We start from the raw sequence: 26,940 nt of genomic DNA on the forward strand, positions 1-26,940 counted from the left end.
TAACCTGAAACTGACTCTTCAGTAGAAAATACCACATGACCAAAGCTCCTTGGTCTTTGGAAAGTTTTAATGTTACATTCCTGAACTCCCAGGACAGTCAGCCGTTAACATCAAGAGCAAAGCAGGACTCCAAGCTGACAACAAAGTCTTCCTCATGTCTAAACGTCCTCAAAGCCTGGTTCTCAGGAAAATTCCTGCCATCATCTTTAGTGCTGACAAAGTCTCTGTATACCAACTTCATCTTGCAGCACCACCACCAGCTTTGAAGGAATTCAACAATTACTTCTTTCAGCTAGCCGAACTTGCCTGATCTTTAACTCCTTTGTGAAGGAACTCTGACATTCTAGACTCTTACATTCATGGGAAATAATATCGGTCTATGTTTTATTTTGTTCTATGTTATTCCTATTTGTAAATCTCTTTTCTTTCCCATATCCTTCTTGAATGCATGTAAATGTGATGACCACCACCAGGGTTTGAATGTATAATTAAAACCTGAAGAGTGTTTTCTGCAAGTCACTTTAAAATTGACTTTATGATCAGAAAGCTGGAGAAACATGCCGCTCTATTTCTAAAATAATCTTTATTAGTATCACAAGCAGGCTGACATTAACACTGCAATGAAGTTACTGTGAAAATCCTCTAGCCGCCACACTCCGGCACCTGTTTGGGTACACGGAGGGAGAATTCAGGATGTCCAATTCACCTAACAAGCACATCTTTCGGGACTTGTGGGAGGAAACCAGAGCATCCAGAGGAAACCCACGCAGACATGGGGGAACGTCCAGATTCCGTACAGACAATGACCCAAGCCGTGAATCGAACCTGGGATCCTGGCACTGTAAAGCAACAGTGCTAACCACTGTGCTGCTATGCCGCTCAGTCCCAATAACTGACATTTCATCCCTTTTAAGTCACTAGTTATCTCATATAATACCAGGAACAATAAAACTGTACAAAATAATTGAAGAGACCAAATATAATAAGATTGATGCCGACCAAATTAAAATGTCTGTGGTGAAATGCCAATGGGCTATATCATAGATGGATGGTGTGCGACCTCCAATCAGCAGGTGGTGCAGACATTCCATGCGGTCTCTAGACCAAGGTCATGTGACTAGTGACTCCCATATAAGGGGAGACACATCCGTCCGTGTTCAGAAGAAGATTGAGAGGGTAATAAGGCATCCAAGTGAATGGTTAGTGTCAGGTGCAGAATCCAGAGGAGTAATAAGCAGTCTCCATGATAATGAACTCTGTATCAGATTGCTATCTTATCACACAAGAATCAATAAAAGATTCCTGTTTGGACAAGTCAAAGTGTTTGGTGGATTCTTTCGTAAGATACAAAGGACCAAACACAACATAGTCTATTTCAAAAACTCTGTTACTCACCTTCATGAATGTTTCACCCCACAGTCGTGATCTGATGTGCAGCACTGCACTCTTGCCTCTTTCCAGTTTGCCAATCTGACAGTTTATTTTCACACATTCTGCTTTGTCACATCCCTACAGGAATCAACAGAAGAGATTGTTAAATTTAAATCACTGACCATGTTCCTTTAGATTTGTTCTATAAAATATGAACATTTATGAAACTAATCATATTGCTCCATTTAGGAAACTAATTATATTATTCAAATTTATAGCATGGTCACCTAATGTTAGCTTTATTCAATATATCTTTCATTAAAAGGGAAATATCAAGGTATAATTCTAAAGAAAATGTTGACTCAGTACAGATTTCACACATCCATACACCCTAGTAAAGGCTGACCCTATCATCTCTTTCAAACATTTCCAGTGCTATACCCTACAAATTCCAAATCCATCAGCAAGGAGCCAGGCTGTCTAGAAGTAGCTCACCAGAAACAATATGAACCATCTCCTGAACCATTCAGGAAATATTCTGGCGTAACTTCTGTATTCAGCTGGGTTGTGGACAAAGCTATTAGACTTGATCACTTTCATCCAAGCTCCGCAGGCCATAATCTTATAATTTTTAAACAATGGACCTGGGATCAGTTTGCTATGGCAATGTCTGGGTAACTGGCGAGTTTGTGAGGAGACCATATAATAAGCATGCCAAGTCTTTTTTGTGTTTTTAGAAATTCCTTCGAGGTACAGGTAGAGAGAAGCCAGAAAGACCCTGGTTTGACACATTTTCGCTCTCTTCCTCTCTTCACAGGCAGTGTCTTAAATATCAACTCAGAAGCTTCTGATTCTAGAAAAGACATAAATTGCCCATCAACACCTTTAAATTATTTGATACAAAATCCAAAAAAGACCATTGACCCCAGTCTTAAACCATCCAAGCTATCAAGCTAAAGGCTTCACCTAAAATTGATTGTTCTCAGATTCTTTTATTTTTTTATTTTTATTAAAACTTTTTTCAGACAGAATTTTTACATAACCAATAACAGAAATTAACAGGAAAATATTTAACAAAACTAGGTGTGTGTTATCATTATACAAAAAAAGAATATACATCAAATAAACAGTTCCCCACCTAATGTCAGATTGCTGCTGCTGCTGACATCTTAACATTCTCCGAGAAAGTCAATGAACGGTTACCACCGCCGGGAGAACCCCAGCAAGGAACCTCTCAAGGCAAACTTTATTAGCTCCAGGCTGAGAAACCCAGCCATGTCACTAACCCAGGTCTCCACACTCGGGGGTTTCGAGTCTCTCCACATTAACAAGATCCGTCTCCGGGCTACCAGGGAGGCAAAGGACAAAACCTCGGCCTCTTTCACTTCCTGCACTCCCGGATCCTCTGACACCTCAAAGATTCCTGGACTCGGCTTCACCCCCGTGTCCAAAATCCTGGACATAGCCCTCGCAAAGCCTTGCCAGAATTCGTTAAGCGTCGGGCATGCCCAGAACATATGGACATGGTTCGCTGGGCTCCCTGAACATCTCGCACAGCTAGCCTCCACTCCAAAGAACTTACTCATTCTCGCCCTGGTAATGTGTGCCCGATGTACCACCTTAAACTGAATTAAGCTAAGCCTGGCACATGATGAGGAGGAATTTACCCTGCCCAGGGCATCAGCCCACAGGCCCTCATCTAGCTCCTCGCCCAACTCCTCCTCCAACTTGCCCTTCAGTTCATCCACTGGGGCTTCCTCCATTCCTGCAGTTCTTGGTGGATGTCCGACACCTTCCCCTCTCCTACCCAGATGCCAGACACCATCCTGTCCTGAATCCTACAAGGGGGTAGTAACGGAAATGTCCCCACCTGTTTTTTGAGAAAGTCGCGGACTTGGAGGTATCTGAAGGCATTTCCAGGAGGCAGGCTGAATTTCACCTCCAGCGCCTTCAAGCTAGGGAAAATCCCATCTATGAACAGGTCCCCCATTCTTTTAATGCCTGCCCTGTACCAGCTTTGAAACTCCTCGTCTATCTTGCCTGGAACAAATCTATGATTATTCCGTATCGGGATCCAAACTGAGGCCCCCTCCTCCTTCCTGTGCCTTCTCCACTGACCCCAGACTCTCATGCCGCCATCACCACTGGGCCTGTGGTGTATTGTGCCGGCGAGAACAGCAGCGGTGACGTTACCAGTGGCCCTAGGCTGGTGCCTTTGCATGACGCTGCCTCCAGCCACCCCCACGCTGTCCCATCCTCCATTACCCATTTCCTAATCATGGCTACATTAGCCGCCCAGTAGTAGCTACAGGAGTTCCGAAGCGTCAACCTCCCTTCCCCCCCCCCCCCACCCCCCACCGGACTGCGCTCCAAAAACAGTCTTTTAACTTGTGGGGTCTTGTTGGCCCACACAAATCCCGTGATAATTCTGTTCACCCACTTGACGAAGGATTTGGGGATGAAGATGGGAAGGCACTGGAAAATGAACAGGAATCTGGGGAGGACTGTAATTTTCACGGTCTCCACCTTCCCACCAGGGAAAGCGGGAGCATGTCCCACCTTTTAAAATCTTCCTCCATCTGCTTTACAAGACAAGACAGATTGAGCCTGTGTAGGGCATCCTAGTCCCTAGCCACCTGTATTCCTAGGTAACGAAAGCTCCTCTCCACCATCTTGAGCGGGAGCTCTCCCAGTCTCTCCTCCTGACCCCTAGAGTGGATTACAAACAGCTCACTTTTCCCCACGTTCAAGTTGTACCCCGAGAAGCTCCCAAAGTCTCTTAGGATCCGCATGACCTCCCCCATCCCCTCTAGTGGGTCCGAAATATACAATAGCAGGTGATCTGCGTAAAGCAAAACCCGGTGCTCCTCCCCCCCCGGACCAGCCCCCTCCAGTTCCTTGAAGTCCTCAGCGCTCTGGCCAACGACTCAATTGCCAGGGCAAATAGTAGCAGGGATAGGGGGTACCCCGCCTCGTCCCTCGGTGCAGCCTAAAATACTCCGACCTCAGCCGGTTTGTGGATACACTTGCTACGTGGGCCTGATACAGTAGCTTGACCCACCCTAAGAATTCCTCGCCAAATCCAAACCTACCTAGTGCTTCCCACAGGTACTCCCATTCCACCCGGTCAAAGGCTTTCTCTGCATCCATTGCAGCCACTACTTCTGCGTCCCCTCCTTCAGAGGGCATCATGATAATGTTTAGGAGCCTTCTCACATTTGCGTTCAATTGCCTGCCCTTGACGAAACCCATCTGATCCTCATCAATCACTCCCGGGACACAGTCCTCTCTTCTGGTAGCCAACATTTTATCCAGCAGTTTGGCATCCACGTACAGGAGTGATATCAGCCTGTCGGACCCACATTTAAGTGGATCTTTGCCTCGTCAGGTTGAGCAAGATAGAAGCCGGCGACATCGTCGGGGGGAGGGTTCCTCTCTCCTTAGCCTCGTTAAAGGCTCTTAGCAGGAGTTGGCTCAGCAGCTCCGAGAATTTCTTGTAGAATTCTACAGGGAAGCTATCCGGCCCCGGGGCCTTGCCCGATTGCATACTATCCAGGCCCTTAACTATCTCCTCCAACTCAATCGGGGCCCCCAGTCCCTCCACCAGGTCCTCGTCCAACCTTGAGAACCTCAATTGGTCCATAAATTGCTTCATCCCTTCCCCTCCCACCGGGAGCTCTGACTCGTACAGTTTACAATAAAACTTCTTGAAGACTTTGTTGATCTTCTCTGGGCCCCAAGACCGTATTACCTTCCTTATCCCTCACTCCCCCAATCTCCCTGGCCGCCTCTCTCCTGCGAAGCTGGTGTGCCAGCATCCTATTTGCTTTCTCCCCATATTCGTAGACTGCCCCTTTCACCTTCCTCAGCTGTGCTTCCGCCTTCCCAGTGGTCAGCAGATCAAACTCCATTTGCAGTCTCCAGTGCTCCTTTAGCAGCCCCTCCTCAGGGGGTCTCCACGTACCTGCTGTCTGCTCCGAGTATCTCTCCCACCAGCCTCTCCCTCTCTGCCCTCTCCCTCTTCTCTCTATTGGACCCAATAGAAATTAACTCCCCTCTGACAACTGCCTTTATAGCCTCCCAAACCGCTGCTGCTGTTACCTCCCCTGTATCGTTTGTTGTCACATAGTTTTGGATGCTCCTCCTTATCTGCCCACACACCTCTTCATCCGCTAGCAGTCCCACATCTAGTCTCCAGAGAGAGTGCTGCCCTCCCTCCACCCCTAGTCGCAAGTCCACCCAGTGCGGGGCATGGTCTGAGACCGCAATGGCCGAATACTCGACCCCCCCACCCTTGGGATTAACGCCCTGCTCAGCACAAAAAAGTCAATCTGAGAGTACACTTTGTGAATGTGGGAGAAAAAAAAGAGAACTCATTCGCCCTTGGCCGCGCGATCCTCCATGGGTCCACACACCCGCATCTGATCCATGAACTCCCTCAGGGCCTTGGCCGCCGCCGGTCTCTTTCCCGACCTGGACTTAGACCGGTCCAATGCCGGATCCAGGACTGTGTTGCAGTCCCCCCACCCACCCCCCCCCCCCATGATCAAATTACTTGATTCCAAGTCCAGTATTTTACCCAGCATGCGCCTCATGAATTCCACGTCGTCCCAGTTCGGGGCATAGACATTCACTAACACCGTCCAGGCCCCTTGCAGCTTGCCACTCACCACTATGTACCTGCACCCCTTGTCCGCCACAATACTCCCTGCCTCGAATGCTACCCGTTTACTAACCAGAATTGCCACCCCTCTGGTCTTCAAATCCAGCCCCGAATGGAACACCTGGCCCACCCATCCCTTCCTCAACCTCGTTTGGTCAGCGGGTTTTAAATGAGTCTCCTGTAGCATGGCCACGTCCGCCTTTAAGTGAGAGAACACGCGGGCCCTCTTGACCGGCCCGTTCAGGCCCCTCACATTCCATGTGATCAGCCTGGATGGGGGGTTGCCGCCCCCTCCCCCTTCCTGCCGACTAGCCATCTCCCTTTTTCGGCCAGCCAAGTGCCCGCGCCTCCTGCTCGCTCCAGCCCTCCCGCCGGAGGCCCCCCAACCCGACACTCCATTTGTACCCAAAAGTCGGCTGCGCTTCAGTCAGCAAAGCAGCACCCCATCCCCTCCCCCAACCCCCCAATCCCAATCCCCCATGCCAAGCACCCGCTTAGCACTGATTTCCCCCCCCAATTACGCTTCCGTAAGTCAGCTGACCCATGCTGACCCCGGCCGCTCCCGCCTCTATCCCCAATCTAACTGTTGTTTCCTCCTTCGGGCCCCCAACCTCCCCTCTCCCACACGGTCAGAGAGCGAAAGCCATCCAAATTCTTCCCGTGAAACAAGAAACACATCCCGGGCGTTACCCCGCCCCCTGGAAAAAGAAAAACCCAACAAACAAAAAGGAACGGCAAACAACTTAAATTCTACTACCAATCTTATATTAGGCCAACACCCAGTTACACATCCCCACCAGGGCGTTTCACCCACGTGCAGCTGTCCATTAGTTCGTGTTCAGCTTTTCACGCTTAATAAATGTCCACGCCTCGTCCAGAGTATCGAAGTAGTGGTGCCTTTCCTGGTACGTTACCCAAAGCCTCGCCGGATGCAGCAGCCCGAACTTCACCCCTTTGTTGTGGAGGACCCACTTAGCCCGGTTGAATCCTGCACGCCTTTTAGCCAATTCAGGTCCCAGGTCCTGGCATATACACATTTCGCAGTTCTCCTACTTACTGCTCCGCTCCTTCTTTGCCCAACGCAAGACATGCTCCCTGTCTGTGAAGCAGTGGAACCTTATCACCATCGCCCCCGATGGTTCGTTCGCCCTAGGCTTCCTCGCGAGGACTCTGTCCAGTTCCAAGGGCCGTGGGAAGGTCCCCGCGGCTATCAGTGTCACCAGCATTGTAGTCACAAATGCACTCGTGTCCGCCCCCTCCGCACCTTCAGGGAGGCCCAGAATTCGCAGGTTTTGTCTCCTGGACCTATATTCGAGGTCATCCAGTCTCTCCTGCCATCTCTTGTGCAGGGCCTCATGCGCCTCCACCCTGACCGTCAGGCCCAGGGGCTGTTTCGCTCAGGGCTAAATCGCTGGCTTTGAAAGCAGACCAAGTAGGCCAGCAGCACGGTTCAATTCCCGTAACAGCCTCCCCGAACAGGCGCCGGAATGTGGCGACTAGGGGCTTCTCACAGTAACTTCATTGAAGCCTACTCATGACAATAAGCGATTTTCATTTCATTTTTCATCCTCGTTGTCAGATACCTTTCTCTCCACCTCTTTGATCGCCTTCTCCTGCACCTTCTGAGTCTCCACCATCCTTTCCATAGAGGCCGTCATTAGGTTCATAGGGGCCAGCATCTCCATCTTCAGCTCAGCGAAGCAGCTCCTGAGGAACTCCTGCTGCTGTCTCAACCACTGGGCCCATGTTGCTTGGTCTGCGCCGGCCGCCATTTTGTCTTCACGGATTTGTTCCGCTCGCTTCCCTGCAATCGCTCTCTTGACGGCCCCACTCCTGGTCCCCTCCATGCAGCAGTGAGGGGAACCTCTCCAACGTCTCTTGCCACGCCGGGAATCACCGTCGAAGTGCTGCTAAAGCTCCGTTAAAGGGCCCAAATGTCCGATCTCGCCGAGAGCGGCCGTGTGCGCGACCTAATCGAACATGGCCGCTCCTGGAAGTCCTGTTCTCAGATTCTTAACAATTTAACCTACCCACTTATAACTTATTTCTGTGTGTGTCTGAATTGTTGAATACATGTGTCAATGAGAGTTGAGGGTGGGATTCTCCATTGCCCAACGCTGAAATCGGGAACGGCGATCGGGCAGAGAATAGCTCCCGACGTCAAAATTGCGGCATGCGCCGGTCTGCTGCTGAATGCTCCACCTCCTCCCAATCGGCGCCATTGCGTCGCGCACCATTGTGACCACATCCGCATCTCATTATCAGGCCCACCTACGATGCTACGCCTCCGATGGGCTGAGTTCCCGACAGCGGGGGCCACATGTAGTCTCATCAGTTGTGAACCTGGCATGGTGGCCGCGGAGAGAGAGGGCATACGGACATTGTCCAGCGTGGTTACATACGTGGCTGGGAGGTGGGTGGATGGGTCTGCGGTCCAGCACAACCGGCGCCATCTTTTCGAACGCGATCGATGCATGTGTCGGGGGTGTAAGTGTACGCTAGATGCAGCTTGTCAGCCTTGCGCATGTCCATCATAGACCCGGCGATTCTCCCACCGATGTTCACATGTTCCGCGGGTGTTCCACGCGGCGCCGGTGCTCACTCCACTCTGGTAGCGAAAACAGTGCGGGTGTGGTGCGATGTTTCCATCGTAGAACTCCACAGATCCTCCGTTGGCGTCAGCACTTAGCTGCAGGAACGGAGAATCCAGCCCGCGGTTTTTTATTCTTTCATTTAGATTGTGTTACTAACAATAAATACTATCTTTTCAAAAACGTACAAGAAAATCTGTGCGTCTGTTACAGTCGTCGCACTTAAACAGTTAACATTCACCGAATTGGAAAGCAAATTATTTAAAAAGCACAATGCAGAGTTTTTAGTGCAGCTGAGGCAAACAAGTACAGCTTTTGAACTGAGTACATACTTGGAAGTTTGGTGAGTGGGGGAGTTTAGTGACGAAAAGGAGAAGTAGGCGAGAGGTGTTCATTTCATTTTGTTTATACTACCTTTTCACCTTGAAGGAATTGTTTCTTACTCTACTAAAGGAAAAATAGCTATTTGCTTGATGAGTATTTGATAAGTAGTTAAGGTCCATTCCAGTCCTACGGTTTACTGTGCGAACTGGTGATGAAGTTAATAAAATATATAAAAACAAAGTGGATAATATAATTAGGTAATTAATTAAAACACATTAAGGATGGTAGAACTGGTGATGTGTCAAGGCTACAATATGTGCCAGCGCCGGCCCTAGCCGGGCAAGCTGAACTTCAGCGCCCTTCGGGGGGGGGGGGGGGGGGGGGGGGGGGGGGGGGGGGGGCCGAGGCGGGGGGGCGAGGCGGGGGGCGGGGCCGGAGGGGCGGACGGAGGGGGCCACCCTGGGGGAGGGCGGCCACCGCGCATGCGCTGGTTGGCACCGGCCCAACTGCGCATGCGCGGGACCAGAGTCTCTGGCGCCCCCTAACACATGGCACCCCGGGCGACTGCCCGAGTTGCCGGTACCTTGGGCCGGCCCTGATATGTGCTGATAGCCCGGCGACGAATACTGTTGGCCTGGAGGGACATAAAGCCCCCAAAGACCGAAGTATGGCTGTCGGACATGGCAAGCTTTCTCGGCTTGGAAAAAATCAAGTTCGCCTTACGGGGTTCACTATCGGGGTTCGCCTGGAGGTGGCAACCATTCATTGACTTCTTCGCGGGGAACTAATCGTCAGCAGGGGGAGTGGGGGGTAGAATAGTGTAGAGTAGGTGGGAAGAATAGGCAGGTCTATTTGCGAAAGTGGTATTGTTATTTGCACTACGTTTTTTGTAATTGGTATCTGCACACTAATGCTTATTGTTACTGTTTACAATGCCAAAAATACCTCAATAAAATTGTCTGTTAAAAAAAAAAGGCTACAATATATGGAAGCTCGGGGACGTCATTGTGGTCCAAGGTCAGTGAGTGACTCGAGTAGCTTTGGCTCAGAGTCACTGGGCTGGAGGCTGAGCTGCAGCCATTGTGACAAATCGGAGGATGAAAGTTACGTGGATGCTTTGTACCAGTAGGCAGTCACACATTTAGGATAGGAGGCGGGATTCTCTGATCCTGAGGCTAAGTGTTGACACTCGTCCTAAACGCCGTTACGTTTTACGACAACGTCAACAGGCCCTCAGGTCAGCGATCCTGCGCCTCACATGGGCTCCGGGGGTCTGCACCCCCACCAGGCCGTCCCCCGCAGGATGGACGGCGAGGTCCCGCCGGGTGGGACCACATGTGAATGCGCCGGCGGGACTCGGCCTATCTCACCGGCCACTCGGCCCATCCCGTTCGGAGAATCGCCGGGGGACTACTCCACCGCGCCAATGCCAATGGTGCCGATTCTCCAGTGACCAGAGAATCCGTGGACTGGTGTCGCGTGAATCGTGCTGCGCCCTCCCCGGCGATTCTCCGACCCGGCCCGGGGTCAGAGAATCCCACCCAAGATCTTTTGATTTGGTCCGTGGCCAGGGACAGGGGTGTCTGACACTAGAGGCAGTTAAGGGGACCCAGAGGGTAGAAGTGCAGCAGCCTCAGCCTTTGCAATTGCCCAATCAGCTTGTTTGGATGAGAGTGGTGGGGGGGGCTGCAGGATTGATGAGCTGACTTACCATGGTGCAGGATGCCATTCAAGTGGAGGAAGCAAAAATTTAATTTATTTAATTTTATAATCTTTATTGTCATAAGTAGGCTTACATTAATACTGCAATGAAATTAGTCGCCATACTCCGCCTATTCGGGGACAGGGAGGGAGAATTCAGAATGTCCAAATTACCTAACAGCACGTCTTTCGGGACTTGTGGGAGCAAACCGAGCACCTGGAGGAAACCCACGCAGACATGGGGAGAACGTGCAGACTCTACACAGACAGTGACCCAAGCCGGGAATCGAACCTGGAAACCTGGAGCTGTGGAGCAACAGTGCTAACCACTAGAGGGATCAATATAGTGAGGGGGATTAACACTGTTCTCTGCAGCAAAAAGCAAGAGTCCAGGTGGCTGTATAGCCTGCCTGATGCCAGGCTTCAGGACATCTGCTCAGGGGTGAAAATTACCTTTCAGGGGAAGGGGGAGGATCTAGTTATTGTGGCCTGTGTAGGCACCTACAACATAGATGGAAGTATGAGGAGCGAGGCTCTAAATTAAAAAGTAGAACCTCAAAAGGTAATAATCTCTGAATTATTACCTGAGGCACATGTAAATTGGCATAGGTTACTTAAAATTCGAGGGATAAATTGGTGGCTCAAAGACTGGTTTGGGAGATGTAGGTTCCAGTTCTTGGGGCTCTGACACCAGTACTGGGGAAAGTGAGGACTGTACCATTGGGATGGTCTACACGTGAACCGCGCTGGAACCAGTATACAGTGAGCTGCATGATAGGAAAGTAGAAAGTTTTTTAAACTAAGCAGTAGGGGCATGGGATCAAATTTGAGAAGATGCGGTAAATCAAAGAGTAGACGAAAGAGAAGAGAGAAGGGTATTAATGTGGGAAATAATAAACAAATCCATGACAGGAAGGGACTGAAGGTACAGGGAGTACCAAAAAATCATCAGATAACGCTAGAAGATACAAAAATCAAAAGGACAAAACTAAAGGTTCTGTATCGGAATGCATGTAGCATTTGAAAAGTAAACAGATTAACTGATAGAGCAAATAGAAATACGTAAGTGAAAAATGAAATGAAAATGAAATCAAAATCACTTATTGTCACAAGTAGGCTTCAAATGAAGTTACTATGAAAAGCCCCTAGTTTCCACATTCCGGCGCCTGTTCAGGGAGGCTGGTACGGGAATTGAACCGTGCTGCTGGCCTGCCTTGGTCTGCTTTAAAAATGAGCGATTTAGCCCTGTGCTAAAACAGCCCCTTGATAGCCATTAGAGATATGGTTGCAGGATGACATAGATTGGGACCTGAATACTGAAAGGTACATGATATTTAGGAAGGACAGGAAGCTAGAAAAAGGTGGAGGGGTGTCTCTGTTAATTACTGATGCTATGAGTACATTAGAGAGCGATGACCCAAGCTCAGGAAACCAGGTGTAGCCATCTAAGATGCCCACCTGCAAAGGACATTGGGAATTATGGCCAACCCAGGACTCAGACAGATACAGAGCCTATGGGCACGATTCTCCGCTCCCCACACGGCGTGGGAGAATCGCGGGAGGGCCCCCTGACAAAATTCACGCCCCCCCTGCCCCCGGAAGAATCGCTGCTCGCCGCTTTTCACGCCGATTCTCCGACCCGGATGGGCCGAGTGGCCTGCCGTTCGCGGCCGTTTCACGACGGCAGCAACCACACCTGGTCGCTGCCGTTGTGGAAACGGCGAGATATGCCTGTTTGGGGCTTGTGGGGGGAGTACAGGGGTCTGAGCACCACGACTGTGCTCGGGAGGGGACAGGCCCGCGATCGGTGCCCACCGATCGTCGGGCCGGCGTCCACATCGGACGCACTATTTCCCCTCTGCCGCCCCGCAAGATCAAGCCGCCATGTCTTGCGGGGCGGCTGAGGGGAAAGACGGCCTCCGCGCATGCGCGGGTTCGTGCCGTCAGCGTCGTGACGTCAGCCATGCATGTGCGGGTTTGAACCGGCCAACCTGCGCATGCGTGGCTGATGTCACATATGCGCCGCCATCGCGTCATTCACGGCGCAACGCCTTGACGCCAGCGTCAAGGCCCTGCCGCTGAGAGTTACGGAGCCCCGCTCCTAGCCCCCCGGGTGGGGGTGAATTAGGTGCGGGTAGTGGGCTCCGAGGCCGTCGTGAAAGTCGGCCGATTTCACGACGGCCTTCGCGATTTTCCGCAAGAGCGGAGAATCGCACCCTATGTGTATCTGAAACACAGGTAACCAGGCCTGATCAAAACCCCGGCTTGTTTAATGGCCCATTTTCCCAGGGCAATAGAACTCCAATCAAGCAACCAGCCAGTCTGTACCAGACTGTGGTACAGCCACAGACTGATCGGCGCCACTCCCTTTACTCAGAAAGCCCAACTGCCAAGGTCAATGTTCGCTAAGGACCCGGCCAGCTACCAAGGCACCCGCCCCTTTATTGGCCGAAAGCTAAGACAGTGATCAGAGCCCTGTCAAGCTATTGGGTCCAAGGTTAAGGACCGCCCCAAAGAGTGCAAAATCCTAGAGGGATAAAAGAGAGCATAGCCATGTGCTCTGACTCTTTTGGATCTGGCCTGTGCCAAACCAATTGTAGCAGGAACAGCCAGCCAAGTTCAAGACCAACGATCGCTGCCTGACGGATGAGCCCAGCAGAGACAGATCCGCTATCTTCGAACCAGCCAAGCGAAATCCAGATAAAGGCCGTATCTATTTGGACAGTGCCGGTCGCCCTGAAGTTAAGTATAGGTTATTGTAGCTAATAGGTTTAGTTTAACTCGTAGTAGATATTGTGCTTGCATGTCAACATAACTCTTGTTTATCAACCATCTTTTGAACTAACTAACTGGTTGTATGGTTATTTGATTGAGATAAGGGAAGGATTGTGGTTCACCAACATCACTAATATTAGCAACAGTATTGGCGACGCTGTTGGGATCAAAACGCGCAACACAGGATGTAGAGATGTTTTGATGAGAAATGATGAAGGCAAGAAGTCACTTGTGGACTAGTACACAGGTCCCCTAATGGTAATCATATTGGGCTAGATTCTCCACAGCCCCGCACCTAAATCACGTTCAGCGCGGGGCGGACAATGCCGCTTACGAGAAAATCGGGACCGGTCCCCGGAGAATTGCTCGGGAATCGCTCGCACGCGGCTAGGGGGCCATTGACAGAGGACTCCCCGCGATTTTCTGCGCACAACTGGTCGAGTTCTGTATGGCGTGGTTCTAACCACGTTTTGGCCCTCAGGAACCCGGGTGGCGGCTGCGGACTCAGTCCGCGGCTGCACTGGTGGGGGGCGGGGGGGCCTCATGGATAGCCAGGGCAGCGATCGGGTGGCACGGATCCATGCTATCTCAGGGGGGGCCTATATTTTAGATGATGGTTCGCGGTCCGAGTCCGCCATCGCGCATGGCGCGGCCGCTGCTGGCCGCCGCCGTGCGTGTGCGTGGACTCCCGACCGGAGGTTTGGGGCTCCATATCCGCAGCCAGAGCTGCGAGGGGTACTCCGGGGCTCTGCCAGCACCCTGTAGGTCAGAGAATCACTCAGGACTTTCTGAATGAAAGTCAAGAGTGAAGCATCAGCATTTTTACGCTGGCGTGGGGACATAGCCCCAATTGTGGAGAATCCAGCCCATTGTATGGCAGGTATAAAGGGAGAAACAATGGGAGCTTGTCAGAAAGGTATGGCAATAATCTTGAGACATTTTAATCTGCATATAGACTGGGACAATCAGATGGTCAAAGAGACTAAATGGGGAATTCATAGAATATTTTCAGAATAATTTCTTAGAACAGCAGGTTCTGGCACCAAACAGAGAGAGAGCAGGCCATATTAGACCTGGTATTCTGCAACAAGATAGGATTAATTAATGAACTAAGTGAAGATACACAGCTTACATTTAGTTTGAGGGAGAGAAGAATGGGTCAAGTACTAGTATTTTAAACTTAAATAAGGACAAATACGAAGGCATGACATGGTGGTTAGCACTGCTGTCTCACAGCGCCAGGGACCCAGGTTCAATTCTGGCCTTGGGTGCTCCGGTTTCCTCCCACAGTCCAAAGATGTACAGGTTAGGTGAATTGGCCATGCTAAATTTCCCCTTAAGAGTCTTAAGATGTGTAGGTTAGGTGACATTACAGGGATAGGGCAGGGGAGTGTTCCGAGGTAGATAACACTTTTGGAGGGTTAGTGCAGACTCCATAGGCCAAATGGCCTCCTTCTGCACTGTGGGAACTCTATGGTCCTATGAAATCACAGCTACAAATGAGGCTACAAAGTGTTAAGTGGGTGGGCAAAGACCTGGCAAGTGGAATATAATGTGGTAAATTGTAACATTTCTGATATTGGCAGGAAAATTAAAAACATATTTCTGAACGGTAAGACATTGCAGAGCTCGGAGTTGCAGATTATATGAATCACAAAAGGCTAGGTATAGCAATTATGAAAGGTAATAGAATGTTATCATTTAATGCAAAGGGAATTGAATACAAAAGTAGGGATAACTGCTTCAGTTATACAGGACAGTGGTGAGATTTGTCTTATGAGGAAAGCTGGGACAGCTGGACTTGTATCCGCTGGAGAAGAGAAAAAGACATCAATTGAAATATACAAGATTCAAAGGGGTCTTGACAGGGTCGATGTGAAGAGAATGTTTCTTATTGTGGGAGAATCTAGTAAAAGGCGCACTGTTAAAAAATAAAGGATCACCCATTTAGGACAGATGTGTTTCTCAAAAGGCAGTAGAAGCTGAGTATTTGGATATTTTTAAAGCAGAGGTAGATAGATTCTTAATAAGAAAGGGGTGTAGGTGGGAATATGGAGTTGAGGTTACAATCAGACCAGCCATGATCTTACTGAATGGCAGAGCAGGTTCAATGGGTTAAATGGCCTATTCTTGTTCCTGATTGATATCTATGTATGTTTATACTTATTGTAGTCAACTGAGGGCTGGAAAGAGCCAAGAGCCATTCTACCATCTCTCAATGATTGTAACAAAATGCTTGAAGATGCTTCTGAAAACACAGCCTCAAATGGAGGCAAATATTTTTGTGCATTTACAAAGCCCTAAACTTCTGGAATTTCCTCCTCCAACCTCTCCATATCTTTCACACTTATAATTATCTTTTTTCACTTTATAATTTGTAACATCTTCTCCCAGTTCCCTATTATAATGGTGGTTTGCTTCCAACCAGCAACAAAAGTGGTGCCGTAGGCAAAATGATCTATTTTAATGACAGGACATGAATATTTATTTTTTGATTAATCACCAACAAAAAAGTGATGTCTTTTATGTCAATTAGAAGTTCACGGACACTCATGGATGTCCCTCAAAACAGCAGGAAATCCTGAAGTCTAACAAAGATTTTGACTGAAAGATCCTCATGGCAGTATTTATGGGAAATAACAGATAACATGGTGTATTAAATATTAGGAAATGATGCTGTTCAAGCAACTGCTCAGGCAGCACAGTGACCAAATGCATCTGACAACATACCGATCATAAAAGTAGTGACAAACAGAATCATTTAATTACTACACTGGATACAAGCAGCACTTCAATCCGCTCTAATAAATACACTGGCTACATAGCAGCACCTCAATCCGCTCTGATCAATACACTGGATACATAGCAGTACTTTAATCCCCTCTAATTAATACACTGACACAAACACCTCAATCCCCCTAATTAATACACTGGATACATAGCAGCACCTCAATCCTCTCTAATCACTATACCGGATACATACCAGCACCTCAATCCCATATGCTGGATATATAGAAGCACCTCAGTCCTCTCTAATCACTATACGGGATACATACTAGCACCTCAATCCCTCTAATTAATACGATGGATACATAGCAGCACTTCAATCCTCCTAATTAATACGCTGGATACATACTAGCACCTAAATCCCCTCTAATTAATTCACTGAATACATACCAGCACCTCAATCCCCTCTAATTAATTCACTGGATACATACCAGCACCTCAATCCCCTCTAATTAATTCACTGGATACATACCAGCACCTCAATCCCCTCTAATTAATTTACTGGATACATACCAGCACCTCAATCCCCTCTAATTAATGTGCTGGATTCATTGCAGCACCTCAATCCTCTCTAATTACTATACCGGATACATACCAGCACCTCAATTTTCTCTCATTACGATATTGCATACATACCAGACCCTCAATCCCTTCTAATTACGATATCGGATGCAAACCAGACCCTCAATCCTCTCTAATTACTATATCGGATACATACCAGTACCTCAATCCCCCTAATTATTGCGCTGGATAAATAGCAGCATCTCAGTCCCCTCTAATTACTATACCGGATTTACAACAGTACCTAAATCCCCTCGAATGACTGTATCGGATACATAGCAGCACCTCAATCCCCCTTAATTGATACGCTGGATAAATAGCAGCAACTCAATCCCCTCTAATTATTATACCAGATACATACAAGCACCCCAATTCCCTCTAACTAATACGCTGGATGCAAAACAGCACCTCAATCCCTTCTAATTACTATACCGTATACAAACGAGCACTTCAATCCCCCTAATTAATACACTGGATACATATCAGCACCTCAATTCTCTCTAATTACTATATCGGATACATACCAGCAACTCAATCCCCTCTAATGAAATGAAATGAAAATCACTTATTGTCACAAGTAGGCTTCAAATGAAGTTAGTGAAAAGCCCCTAGTCGCCACATTCCGGCGCCTGTTTGGGGAGGCTGGTACCCAAATTGAACCGTGCAGCTGGCCTGCCTTGGTCTGCTTTAAAAACCAGCGATTTAGCCCAGTGTGCTAAACCAGCCCCTAATTACTATACCAGATACCAGCCCCTAATTACTATACCAGATACATAACAGCACCTCAAGCCCCTCTAATTAATATGCTGGATACACAGCAGCACCTCAATCCCCCTAATCAATATGTTGGATAAATAGCAGCACCTCAATCCCTCTAATTACTATACCGGATACATAGCAGTCTCTCAATCCCCTCTAATTACTATACCGGATACACAGCAGTCTCTCAATCCCCTCTAATTACTATACCGGATACACAGCAGTCTCTCAATCCCTCTAATTACTACACTGGATACAGACCAGCACCTCAATCCCCCTAGTTAATACGCTAGATACAGACCAGCACCTCAATCCCCCTAGTTAATACGCTAGATACAGACCAGCACCTCAATCCCCCTAGTTAATACACTAGATACAGAACAGCACCTCAATCCACCTAGTTAATACGCTAGATACAGACCAGCACCTCAATCCCCCTAGTTAATACGCTAGATACAGACCAGCACCTCAATCCCCCTAGTTAATACGCTAGATACAGACCAGCACCTCAATCCCCCTAGTTAATACGCAAGATACAGACCAGCACCTCAATCCCCCTAGTTAATACGCTAGATACAGACCAGCACCTCAATCCCCCTAGTTAATACGCTAGATACAGACCAGCACCTCAATCCCCCCTAGTTAATACGCTAGATACAGACCAGCACCTCAATCCCACTAGTTAATACGCGAGATACAGACCAGCACCTCAATCCCCCTAGTTAATACGCTAGATACAGACCAGCACCTCAATCCCCCTAGTTAATACACTAGATACAGACCAGCACCTCAATGCTCCTAGTTAAAACGTTGGACACATACCAGCACCTCAGTCCCACCAGTTAATAGGCTGGATACATAGCAAGACCTCAGTCATCTCTAATTAAATTGCTGGATACACAGCAGCACCTCAATCCCGTCTAATTAATATACTAGATACAAACACCTCAATCTCCTCTAATTACTTTACCAGATACATATCAGCACCTCAGTCCCGTCTAATTAATATAATGGATACAAACACCTCAAAACCCTCAAATTACTACACTGGATATGAAGCAGCATCTAGAGACATACCAGCGCCTCAATTCCTTCTGATTCAGTTATCTCTCTGCGTTTTACATGATGCTTATTTTTTGGACTTGTAGTTGGAGATGTTGTCTGGTCGGCTGTCGAACCTTCAGTCTGCAACAAAATAATGAAATTAGTAAAATATAGTAATTGGAACATTCCTTAAGTATTATATATAACTATCTTTTATATATATTGTAATATAATTGTGACACAGGTATCTATCTAACAATGTGAGATATTGCCAAGATGTATCTCATTAATTCAGGAAAAAAAGTAAATTTAATGTGGTCAATAACCATCCCATCTGCTTCCTCCCCATTATCAGTAAAGTGATATATGGAGTTATCAATTGGGCCAGCAAGTGATGTCTGTTCACCAAAACCTTACTCACAAATACTCTATTTGTTTTCGACCAGGAATACTCACTCCAGACCTCATGATCCAATGGATGCGAGAGTTAAATGCAAGAGAAATATAAGTGGCTACCCTAGATATCATGGCAGCATTTGACCAAGTATGGCACCAAGGAATACCAGCAAAATTTAAATCAACAAGGGTCAAAAGCAAGTCCCTCCAGTCTCTGGAGTCATACATAACATAAAGGAAAATGGCTGTGATTCTAGCCATTGATCACAGCCACATGGGTAATCACTGCAGGGGTCCCTCAGAGAACTGTACTTAGCTCAACCATCAAATTCATGATATGAATGAGAGTGGGGCGTTGCTGATGATGTTCCCGTATTCAATTCTATTTACAACTCTCCTATAATGAAGCAACTCATGTCAGCCTACAGAATGTGCAAGATAGCAGTCAGACTTGGATCGACAAGCAGCAGCCAACATTCATATTACCCAAGTGGAGGAAATAACCACCTCAAACAAAATAATGTTCTATCTACTCACTTTAACCTTCAATGACACTACCATTGTCTAGTCCCCCATTATCAATATCCTGAGTGTCTCCATAAGCTTAACTGGACTAGCCAAATCAACACTGGTGACAAGAGCAGGGGATGGCTTGACTGCTGTGACAAATGGTTCACCTCCTGACCCCTTAAAGCCAAGGCTTATGTAAAGAATGCAATGGGATACTCATCCATCACCTAGATGATGCATTTTCAAAATCACTTTAGTTTGACACAATCCAGAACAGGGCAGTTTTGCTACCTTATCCCTGCAACCAGGCTCAATGTCAATTCCTTCCACCACTAGCATACCATGGTTGCCACATGAGATGCAGCAACACCCAAGGTTACTTATGATGGAAATGTTCCCTTCTGCAACCACTACTGCCAAGAAGATAAGAACTGCAATGTTGTGGGAACATTAATCACCTCCAAGGTACACTGCTTCTTGGCTTGGACATATATTGTTGTTTCTTCATTGCACTGGATCAAAATACTGGAATTTCCCACCTAAAACCGCTCACGTTTCATTATAATTAGTGCAGTGCATTAATTTTATCAACAGATTCTGAGAACACGTTAAAATGTGCAGGGCACGCGGGGAATTGATCATTAAAAGTGCAATATTCACCTTTAATTTGAGTGGGTTGATAATTGTATCGGAGGTACAGTTCATAGGACCTTCAGACGTGTAGTTCATTATGTACAACAGATAAGCCTCCTTATACCTGTACGGCCACTGTAGGTCTAATATAGCTTTACTGAATGCACTTGGTCCATTATTCCGTATCTTTAAAAGAGAGATTTTAAATTAACATTTTAAATTTTCCCATTAAACAGTTAGAAACCACGTAACTATGAAGAACTGCAAAACATAGAACATAGAACATAGAACAGTACAATATAATCAAGACTATTGATACTCCATTGGTGATATATCATGTACTGTAGCTAATTTTTCCCCTCTTTTCTCTGGTTGTTGAGATTCTATTTTCCCGTTGGCAGCGCACCCACGCCCATGGATTTCCCAGCGGCGTGGGGTGACTTCAATGGGAAATCTTATTGACAAGCAGCAGGAAGGGAGAATCCCACCACAGTGAACGGTGCGCCACCGAGAAACACATGGCTGGGGTACCGGAGAATCCCGCCCAACATTTTGTCCCCACTGATTTGTTGATGATATTTGTATTTTTGAAGACAAGTTTGTGTAACGCTCTGGTTACACCGCTATTATATAATGTATGTAGCATTGCATATGATAAAAATAAATGTATTAAATTTTTAAAAAAGGGCGGCATGGAGGTTAGCACTGCTGCCTCATGACGTCGAAAATCCAGGTTCGATCCCGGCCCGTGTCACTGTCCGTGTGTTTTCACATTTTCCCCGTGTCTGCGCGCGTCTCACCCGCACAATCCAAAGATGTGCAGGGTTGGTGAATTGGCCACGCTAAATTGCCCCTTAATTGGAAAAAAACATTTTAAATCAAAGGCCTGGGCCACTTTTTTTTTAAGATAGAAAAAGATACCTCAGTGCTCAAAGGATACAAAACCACCCAAATCGGTAATTCCAATAGGTTAAAGAATTTCTTCTATGCAAAAAGACATAATAAAGGATCTATACAAACTTTCACTGTATGTGTAAATAAATTTCCCCCAGCGTTTCCCACCAAGACAATGACCCACCACCATCTTCACAGGCTAACTAGAACTGAGAAATAAAAACTGAACCTGCCAGCAACTCCCTAGCTTCCCAAGGATTAATTTGAAAAACCGTAAAGTACACAGATCACTCCTATGAAATGTTTTCCTGTACACTGTTAGCCTGTACATCTTAAATATCACAGGTTTTAACCCATAGGAAACATATCTGTTTACTGTCTTTTGTTCTGTGATGGCAGTTGAAATTTAGATTAAAGCCTATACATATTAAATATTCAATGTTGTAAATATGAATATGACAAATCATAACGATAAATATAATATTAAATACAGGAAAATAAAACACATTTTTATTTTTAGCACCATGTTAGAATTTCCAGGATACATAAAGTTATGATTTCAGTATTAGGAAGGACAAGGCAGTTCAGGTAGCAATGCAGAAGGCAAACTAAAAAGGTCAATCAATACAAACCTCATAGACATGCATGACCAGCGGACCCACTTCTTCTTCACGCTCAGGGTTTGCCTTCCAGTTTGCAATAGGTAAAAACAGCTGGTCAGGAGAAGAGACCCTAGCAAAATAATTTTAAAACAGAAATTAGTCTAAGACCAGGGAATAAAAAAAATAAACGCAAACTGGGAAAGAACATAGCACTGAGTTCCACGATCTGCAATCATTGGCAAAAATAAAATCTTGCCCCCTACTCTTACAGCATTATCAGTACAATACCTCTGTTTGGAGCACTAATGATTAGATCGGAACGGGAACTTTTATATTTTGCAACAAAATAGCAAATTAAAAGAGCAATTGTACCTAACCAGCATTAGCTACTTTTGTATGGATACTTGGTAGAAACTTTTTTGGTCAAGCAACTTTATGCAAGGTTTTGTAAAAAAATAAAAATGGTGTTGAAATGTGTTACACCTCCCTGTGCAAGTGCGCAGTCAATTCCAGTCCCACATGCCCTGGAGCCAAAACAGAAGTGAATCAATCAATAAATCTCATAGAAATTTCCAATATCTTTGGCCCTTGGCTGCCCAATAATTATAGTCACAATGTGTGTAAGTTGAAACATAATGAGTGATTTCTTTAGAACAAGAACGAATATGAAATATACAGTAAACACAGCTGCTTACTTCACGCTAATACCCGACTCCTCTTTAACTGCCCCATCCTCTACCCCCACACATAAGACAGACAAACACAGAGAGGGGAACGGTGGAAAAATAATACGAATTAAGGTGAAGGGACAAGGGTCCTTGCTTCAGCGAATGAGTCCTTTAGTGCATTTCCTTCAGAGTATGAGTGTGGATTAGTCTCTGGAATCCAGCATATGCTTTGCGGCTCAGCAGTATATCTTACTCACAGCTTTTCCAGGAGAGACCTCTGGATACACATCAGCCTGTTCTTAGAGAGAAGAGTCTGGTCTCTCCTTGCACTTTAACCTTTATTGGAGAACTCCTACACTGGATTTCTAGAGCAAATTCATCATATCTGAGAGAGAGAAAGTTAGAACTCCTCCATCCTGGCTTCAGAACCAAAGTGAAACTAAATCCAGCCTTGTGACACAGAAAAACAGGTCAGCGGGACCAGAACCAAACGCCATTGGCCACCGAGCAGGGCACAGGCATTTGAGCCAATTAATTGGCCACCAGCCAAGTCAATCAAAGTGAGTCTTCACCTGTGCTTTTTGGATTCTTCCGACTTGATTTAAATATACAGGGCATTTCTTCTGCTCGACTTAAAGATACCGGCTGCATTAAAGTCTCAGGTCCATTACTCATCCATGGATCAAAATGGTACTAGCAATAATAAAATAAAGGAGAAATAAGGGAATAAACAGGAAACAAAGAGGAGGGCCAAATGGAATTGCTTATTCCTCAGTTAGAAAACTGAGGAGTCATGACGGGGTACAAAGTACCTTTTGATAGCTGGGGACAGATCAGGAGTTGTGGTATATGTACAGTTCAACAGAAATTATTATTTTTATTACATTTTGAGCCATTAGGAGTATGTAGTCATCCTGCGCGGAATTTTCCGATTCTTGTGAATAAGTGTCAACTCAGGCGGGAAAAAAAGGGCTGCATTGCCAGCTCTTCCCACAAGATTTTTTGACACCCATTCAAAAAAAAGGAGACAGACCCACAATGCCATGCCAGTGGGGCGGACTCCCAGCAAATGTGGCTCTCAAAAGATTGGGGTGTCATTATTAAAGGGCGCTCTGGTGTAAAAAAAATAGAAAAAGAATCCCCATGGAAACGGAACCTCTTCCACCACAAAACGCCCAGCACCTCCCCCCACGGAACCCATCTCTAACATGAGGCAGTGCCTGGACATGACCTCCCCTGGGGGCTGTACTCCCCTGGGGCTGTACTCGCTTGTGCACCTCTGGCAGGTTCTGTTGATCAGATGCACATCATGGGGAATCTGTCCTGATTCAGGTCAGCAGCCTTAGTGGTGAAACCCCAATGTTTGTAAACATTCACCACATCCAAGAGAAGTAAGTGCAGTGAAATCACAAGCTTGAGTGATTGGAATGCACTTAGTGCTTGGAATGCACCTACATCTCTTTTATGTGGTCAATGTTTACAAACTTTGGGGTTTCACCACTTAGGCCATCGAACCGTAAAGGGAGATGGATGAATAGAAGCTGCAGATGGATTGTGGAAGCTGTCAATCACAGACCACTACTAGAAAGCTAAGTATGGCTTGTAGCTAATGGATCTGTGGGAACCAGACGCAGGTCACAGCTGCTCTCCTTCCATAAATGGATATGTGGATCTGCAAGGTAAGTGTTGCAACAATAATTCTTCTCACTGCCCATGTCTGGACTGCTCTCTAGCTTCAGACAGGGATCTCTTTTCTGGGAGGGGGAAGAGGGGAGGGAGGAGTTCATTGTGGGGGGAACCCCCTACAGGGATCCATTGGGGGTTCTCCCCATTATGGGGGCCCCTACGGGGGAACCCCTATTACATGGGACCCTGTGAGGGTCCCCTATTAAAGGGGTCCCTGTGTGTGTTTTGGGGGGGTGGGGGGTGGGAGGTCTCCCTATTACAGTGGCCCCTGTTTGGGGGAAGGGGGTGGGGTGGGCCGGATCAATCCCGTACTTAGGGATAGGGGGCATCCAGGAACTCCAGGGGGTGGGGGGCTGCTGTGCAATGCCAGGGTGGTGGGTGGGGTGGCCAGCCACAGGACCTCACTATTGGGCCGCCTGCCATGGAACATTGAATTGATGGCTGGTTTGCGCTCACAGAGGGATCGTAAACTGGTTGCAATTCAGTTCCGTTGAGGGGACATGGTCTCTCAAATGGAGATCCCGCCCCATATCTGATATTTCATCTTAAATGTCCACTAAGAAACAAATTTTGCTATTTTATTCAAAGCCCTGTTGCTTATTAAGATTAAAGAAATAATTCTAACAAAGCATATTAGCCTTTTGTGAAATTATTTTTTTATTATGCTGTTTTTAGTACTGTTTTTAAAAAATAAATTTAGTGTACCCAATTCTTTTTTTCCAATTAAGGGACAATTTAGCATGGCCAATTCACCTACTCTGCACATCGTTTTGGGTTGTGGAGGTGAGACCCACGCAAACACAGGAAGAATATGCAAACTCCACACGGACAGTGACCCGGGGCCAGGATCGATCCCGCGTCCTCAGCAGTGCTAACCACTGCGCCACCGTGCCACCCTGTTTCTAGTACTCTTGATATGTTGTTGTGCATCCATACATTATTTTGTCCAAAAGCGAATGCAATCATGTATTTTAATTGTGTATAAACTGGTCTGGCAATATTATTGTTTGTCTTTGGAACTGATAGCAAATCATGATGGACATCCAATGTATCTTCCAATAACTAGTGAAGGCATGCCTAAGGGCACACATTTGATTAATAATACATTTCTTCAGTGACAACATTCCCTACTTAGTAGAGCAATGCATGACACACCTTTCTATCTGTTTGCTAGGTTCAGTGATCATCCTGGTCGTCTTCAAGGGAGCTCATTTGGTTGTGCTAGGCCTATTGCTTTCTTGAATCCATCAGATATCTCTCTAGCATCCCCAGATTCAGCCCCAGATCGTGTATTGTTGCAGTGTTTCAACCAGTATTGACTGGCATAGTGCTGTGCTATCGGCCAAGATTTGATTCTGACAGCTCAGAACCTCTAGATATTGTTTGTTGGGGACTTGCTTGTAGTTCAGGAGGGCTTTCCTTTTGGATGCAATAACTGACTATTTCAGCCCAATAAGCCTCAATCGACATTCCACTGATCTCCTTTCCCATACTTAGCGAGCACAGATGATCTCATTTTGACACCACGCGGTGGCCCTGCACACTGTTGTCCGAAAGAGCCTAATCAAGGATGGTAAGGAACTCCTTTATCCTTTCTACATGTCTGCTATGGCAAGTGTTGATCCAAGGATGATCTTTTTTGTTTGGAGTGGTATAGTTTCCTTGGCTGAAGTCTGATGTTGCTACACACCAGGAAGCGATCAGTGCCACAGTCAATACTGTGATAGATATGATGGATGAGGACACTGTTGAACATGGTACATCTAGTGGCGATACAATCTATCTGGTGCTAGTGGCACAATCTCAGTTGTCTCTAGGACACACGGTAGGACACACAGGGCAGCACGGTAGCATGGCGGTTAGCATAAATGCTTCACAGCTCCAGGGTCCCAGGTTTAAATTCCCGGCTGGGTCACTATCTGTGCGGAGTCTGCACGTCCTCCCCGTGTGTGCGTGGGTTTCCTCCGGGTGCTCCGGTTTCCTCCCACAGTCCAAAGATGTGCGGGTTAGGTGGATTGGCCATGCTAAATTGCCCGTAGTGTCCTTAAAAGTAAGGTTGGGGGGGGGGGGGTGTGTTGGGTTACGGGTATAGGGTGGATACGTGGGTTTGAGTAGGGTGATCATTGCTCGGCACAACATTGAGGGCCGAAGGGCCTGTTCTGTGCTGTTCTATGTTCTATGACACCTTGTGGCATGATTTAGTCTGAAAATAGTTGTTTATCACACAGAATTCATGATAGCAGCATCAATCCAGTGACCTCTGTCCATTTTCGTTCAACTTGCCAATTCCCTGGTGCCCTAAGCATGTTGGCCTAGCTTCGTAGTCAGTACCCACCCTCACATTGAAATCCCCTGCAAGGCAAGTCCCTTGGTGCTAGGAATTCATCTGATGGTAACATCAAGTGCCTCACAGAATTGATCCTTGATATCTAGGGTGGAGCTAAGTGTAGGGGCATATGTACATATAAGGCTAACAGCGTCCACCCATGCTTTTTGATAAGCAAAGCGCAAGAAGTTTCTTTGAATCTGGGGATAGGGCGGGGAGGCTCAATCATCATGAGTAGAGTGTGTTTTTTTAAACCATCAACCCATGTTCATGTATTGCATGTTAAGTTTCGCCTTCCATAAGAACGTGTCATATTTCTCTTTTAGGACGCCACTGTGAGCAAGCCTCGGTGGCTGCATGCATCAATATCCACTGTGAGTCTTAAGTTCTTTGTTGATCACAGCTGTCTTTCCTGCATCATCAAACTGCAGAAGGCAGTTGGTAAGGCTAGGATACATGGGATGGGATTCTTCGTCACGCCACTTTTCAGCCCCGACCCGCCGGCGAGATTCTCCGTTACGCCAGCCGGTCAATGGGGTTTCCCATTGTGGGGCAGCCCCACACCTTCAGGAAACCCCCGGACGCCAGCATAACGGAGAAATGACCCCGGCGGAGAATCCTGGCCATGGTCCTTCCCTTCCTGCTTGTG

At 47.0% G+C, this 26,940-nt stretch overlaps 1 protein-coding gene across 1 annotated transcript in view; it reads right to left on the reverse strand.

The window, feature by feature from the left end:
• The window catches only part of itgav (integrin, alpha V), a 200,121-nt gene that overhangs the window by 13,074 nt on the left and 160,107 nt on the right, over nt 1-26,940 (reverse strand). The window contains exons 24-27 of the mRNA XM_038789214.1: nt 21,642-21,741; nt 20,143-20,301; nt 18,610-18,717; nt 1,396-1,509 (exon numbers count right to left, since the gene is read on the reverse strand). Coding sequence (XP_038645142.1) covers nt 1,396-1,509; nt 18,610-18,717; nt 20,143-20,301; nt 21,642-21,741 — 481 coding nt within the window. The remainder of the gene's footprint in view (nt 1-1,395; nt 1,510-18,609; nt 18,718-20,142; nt 20,302-21,641; nt 21,742-26,940) is intronic.

Source organism: Scyliorhinus canicula, chromosome 2, assembly GCF_902713615.1.
Source record: "Scyliorhinus canicula chromosome 2, sScyCan1.1, whole genome shotgun sequence".
NCBI classification, from domain to species: Eukaryota; Metazoa; Chordata; class Chondrichthyes; order Carcharhiniformes; family Scyliorhinidae; genus Scyliorhinus; species Scyliorhinus canicula.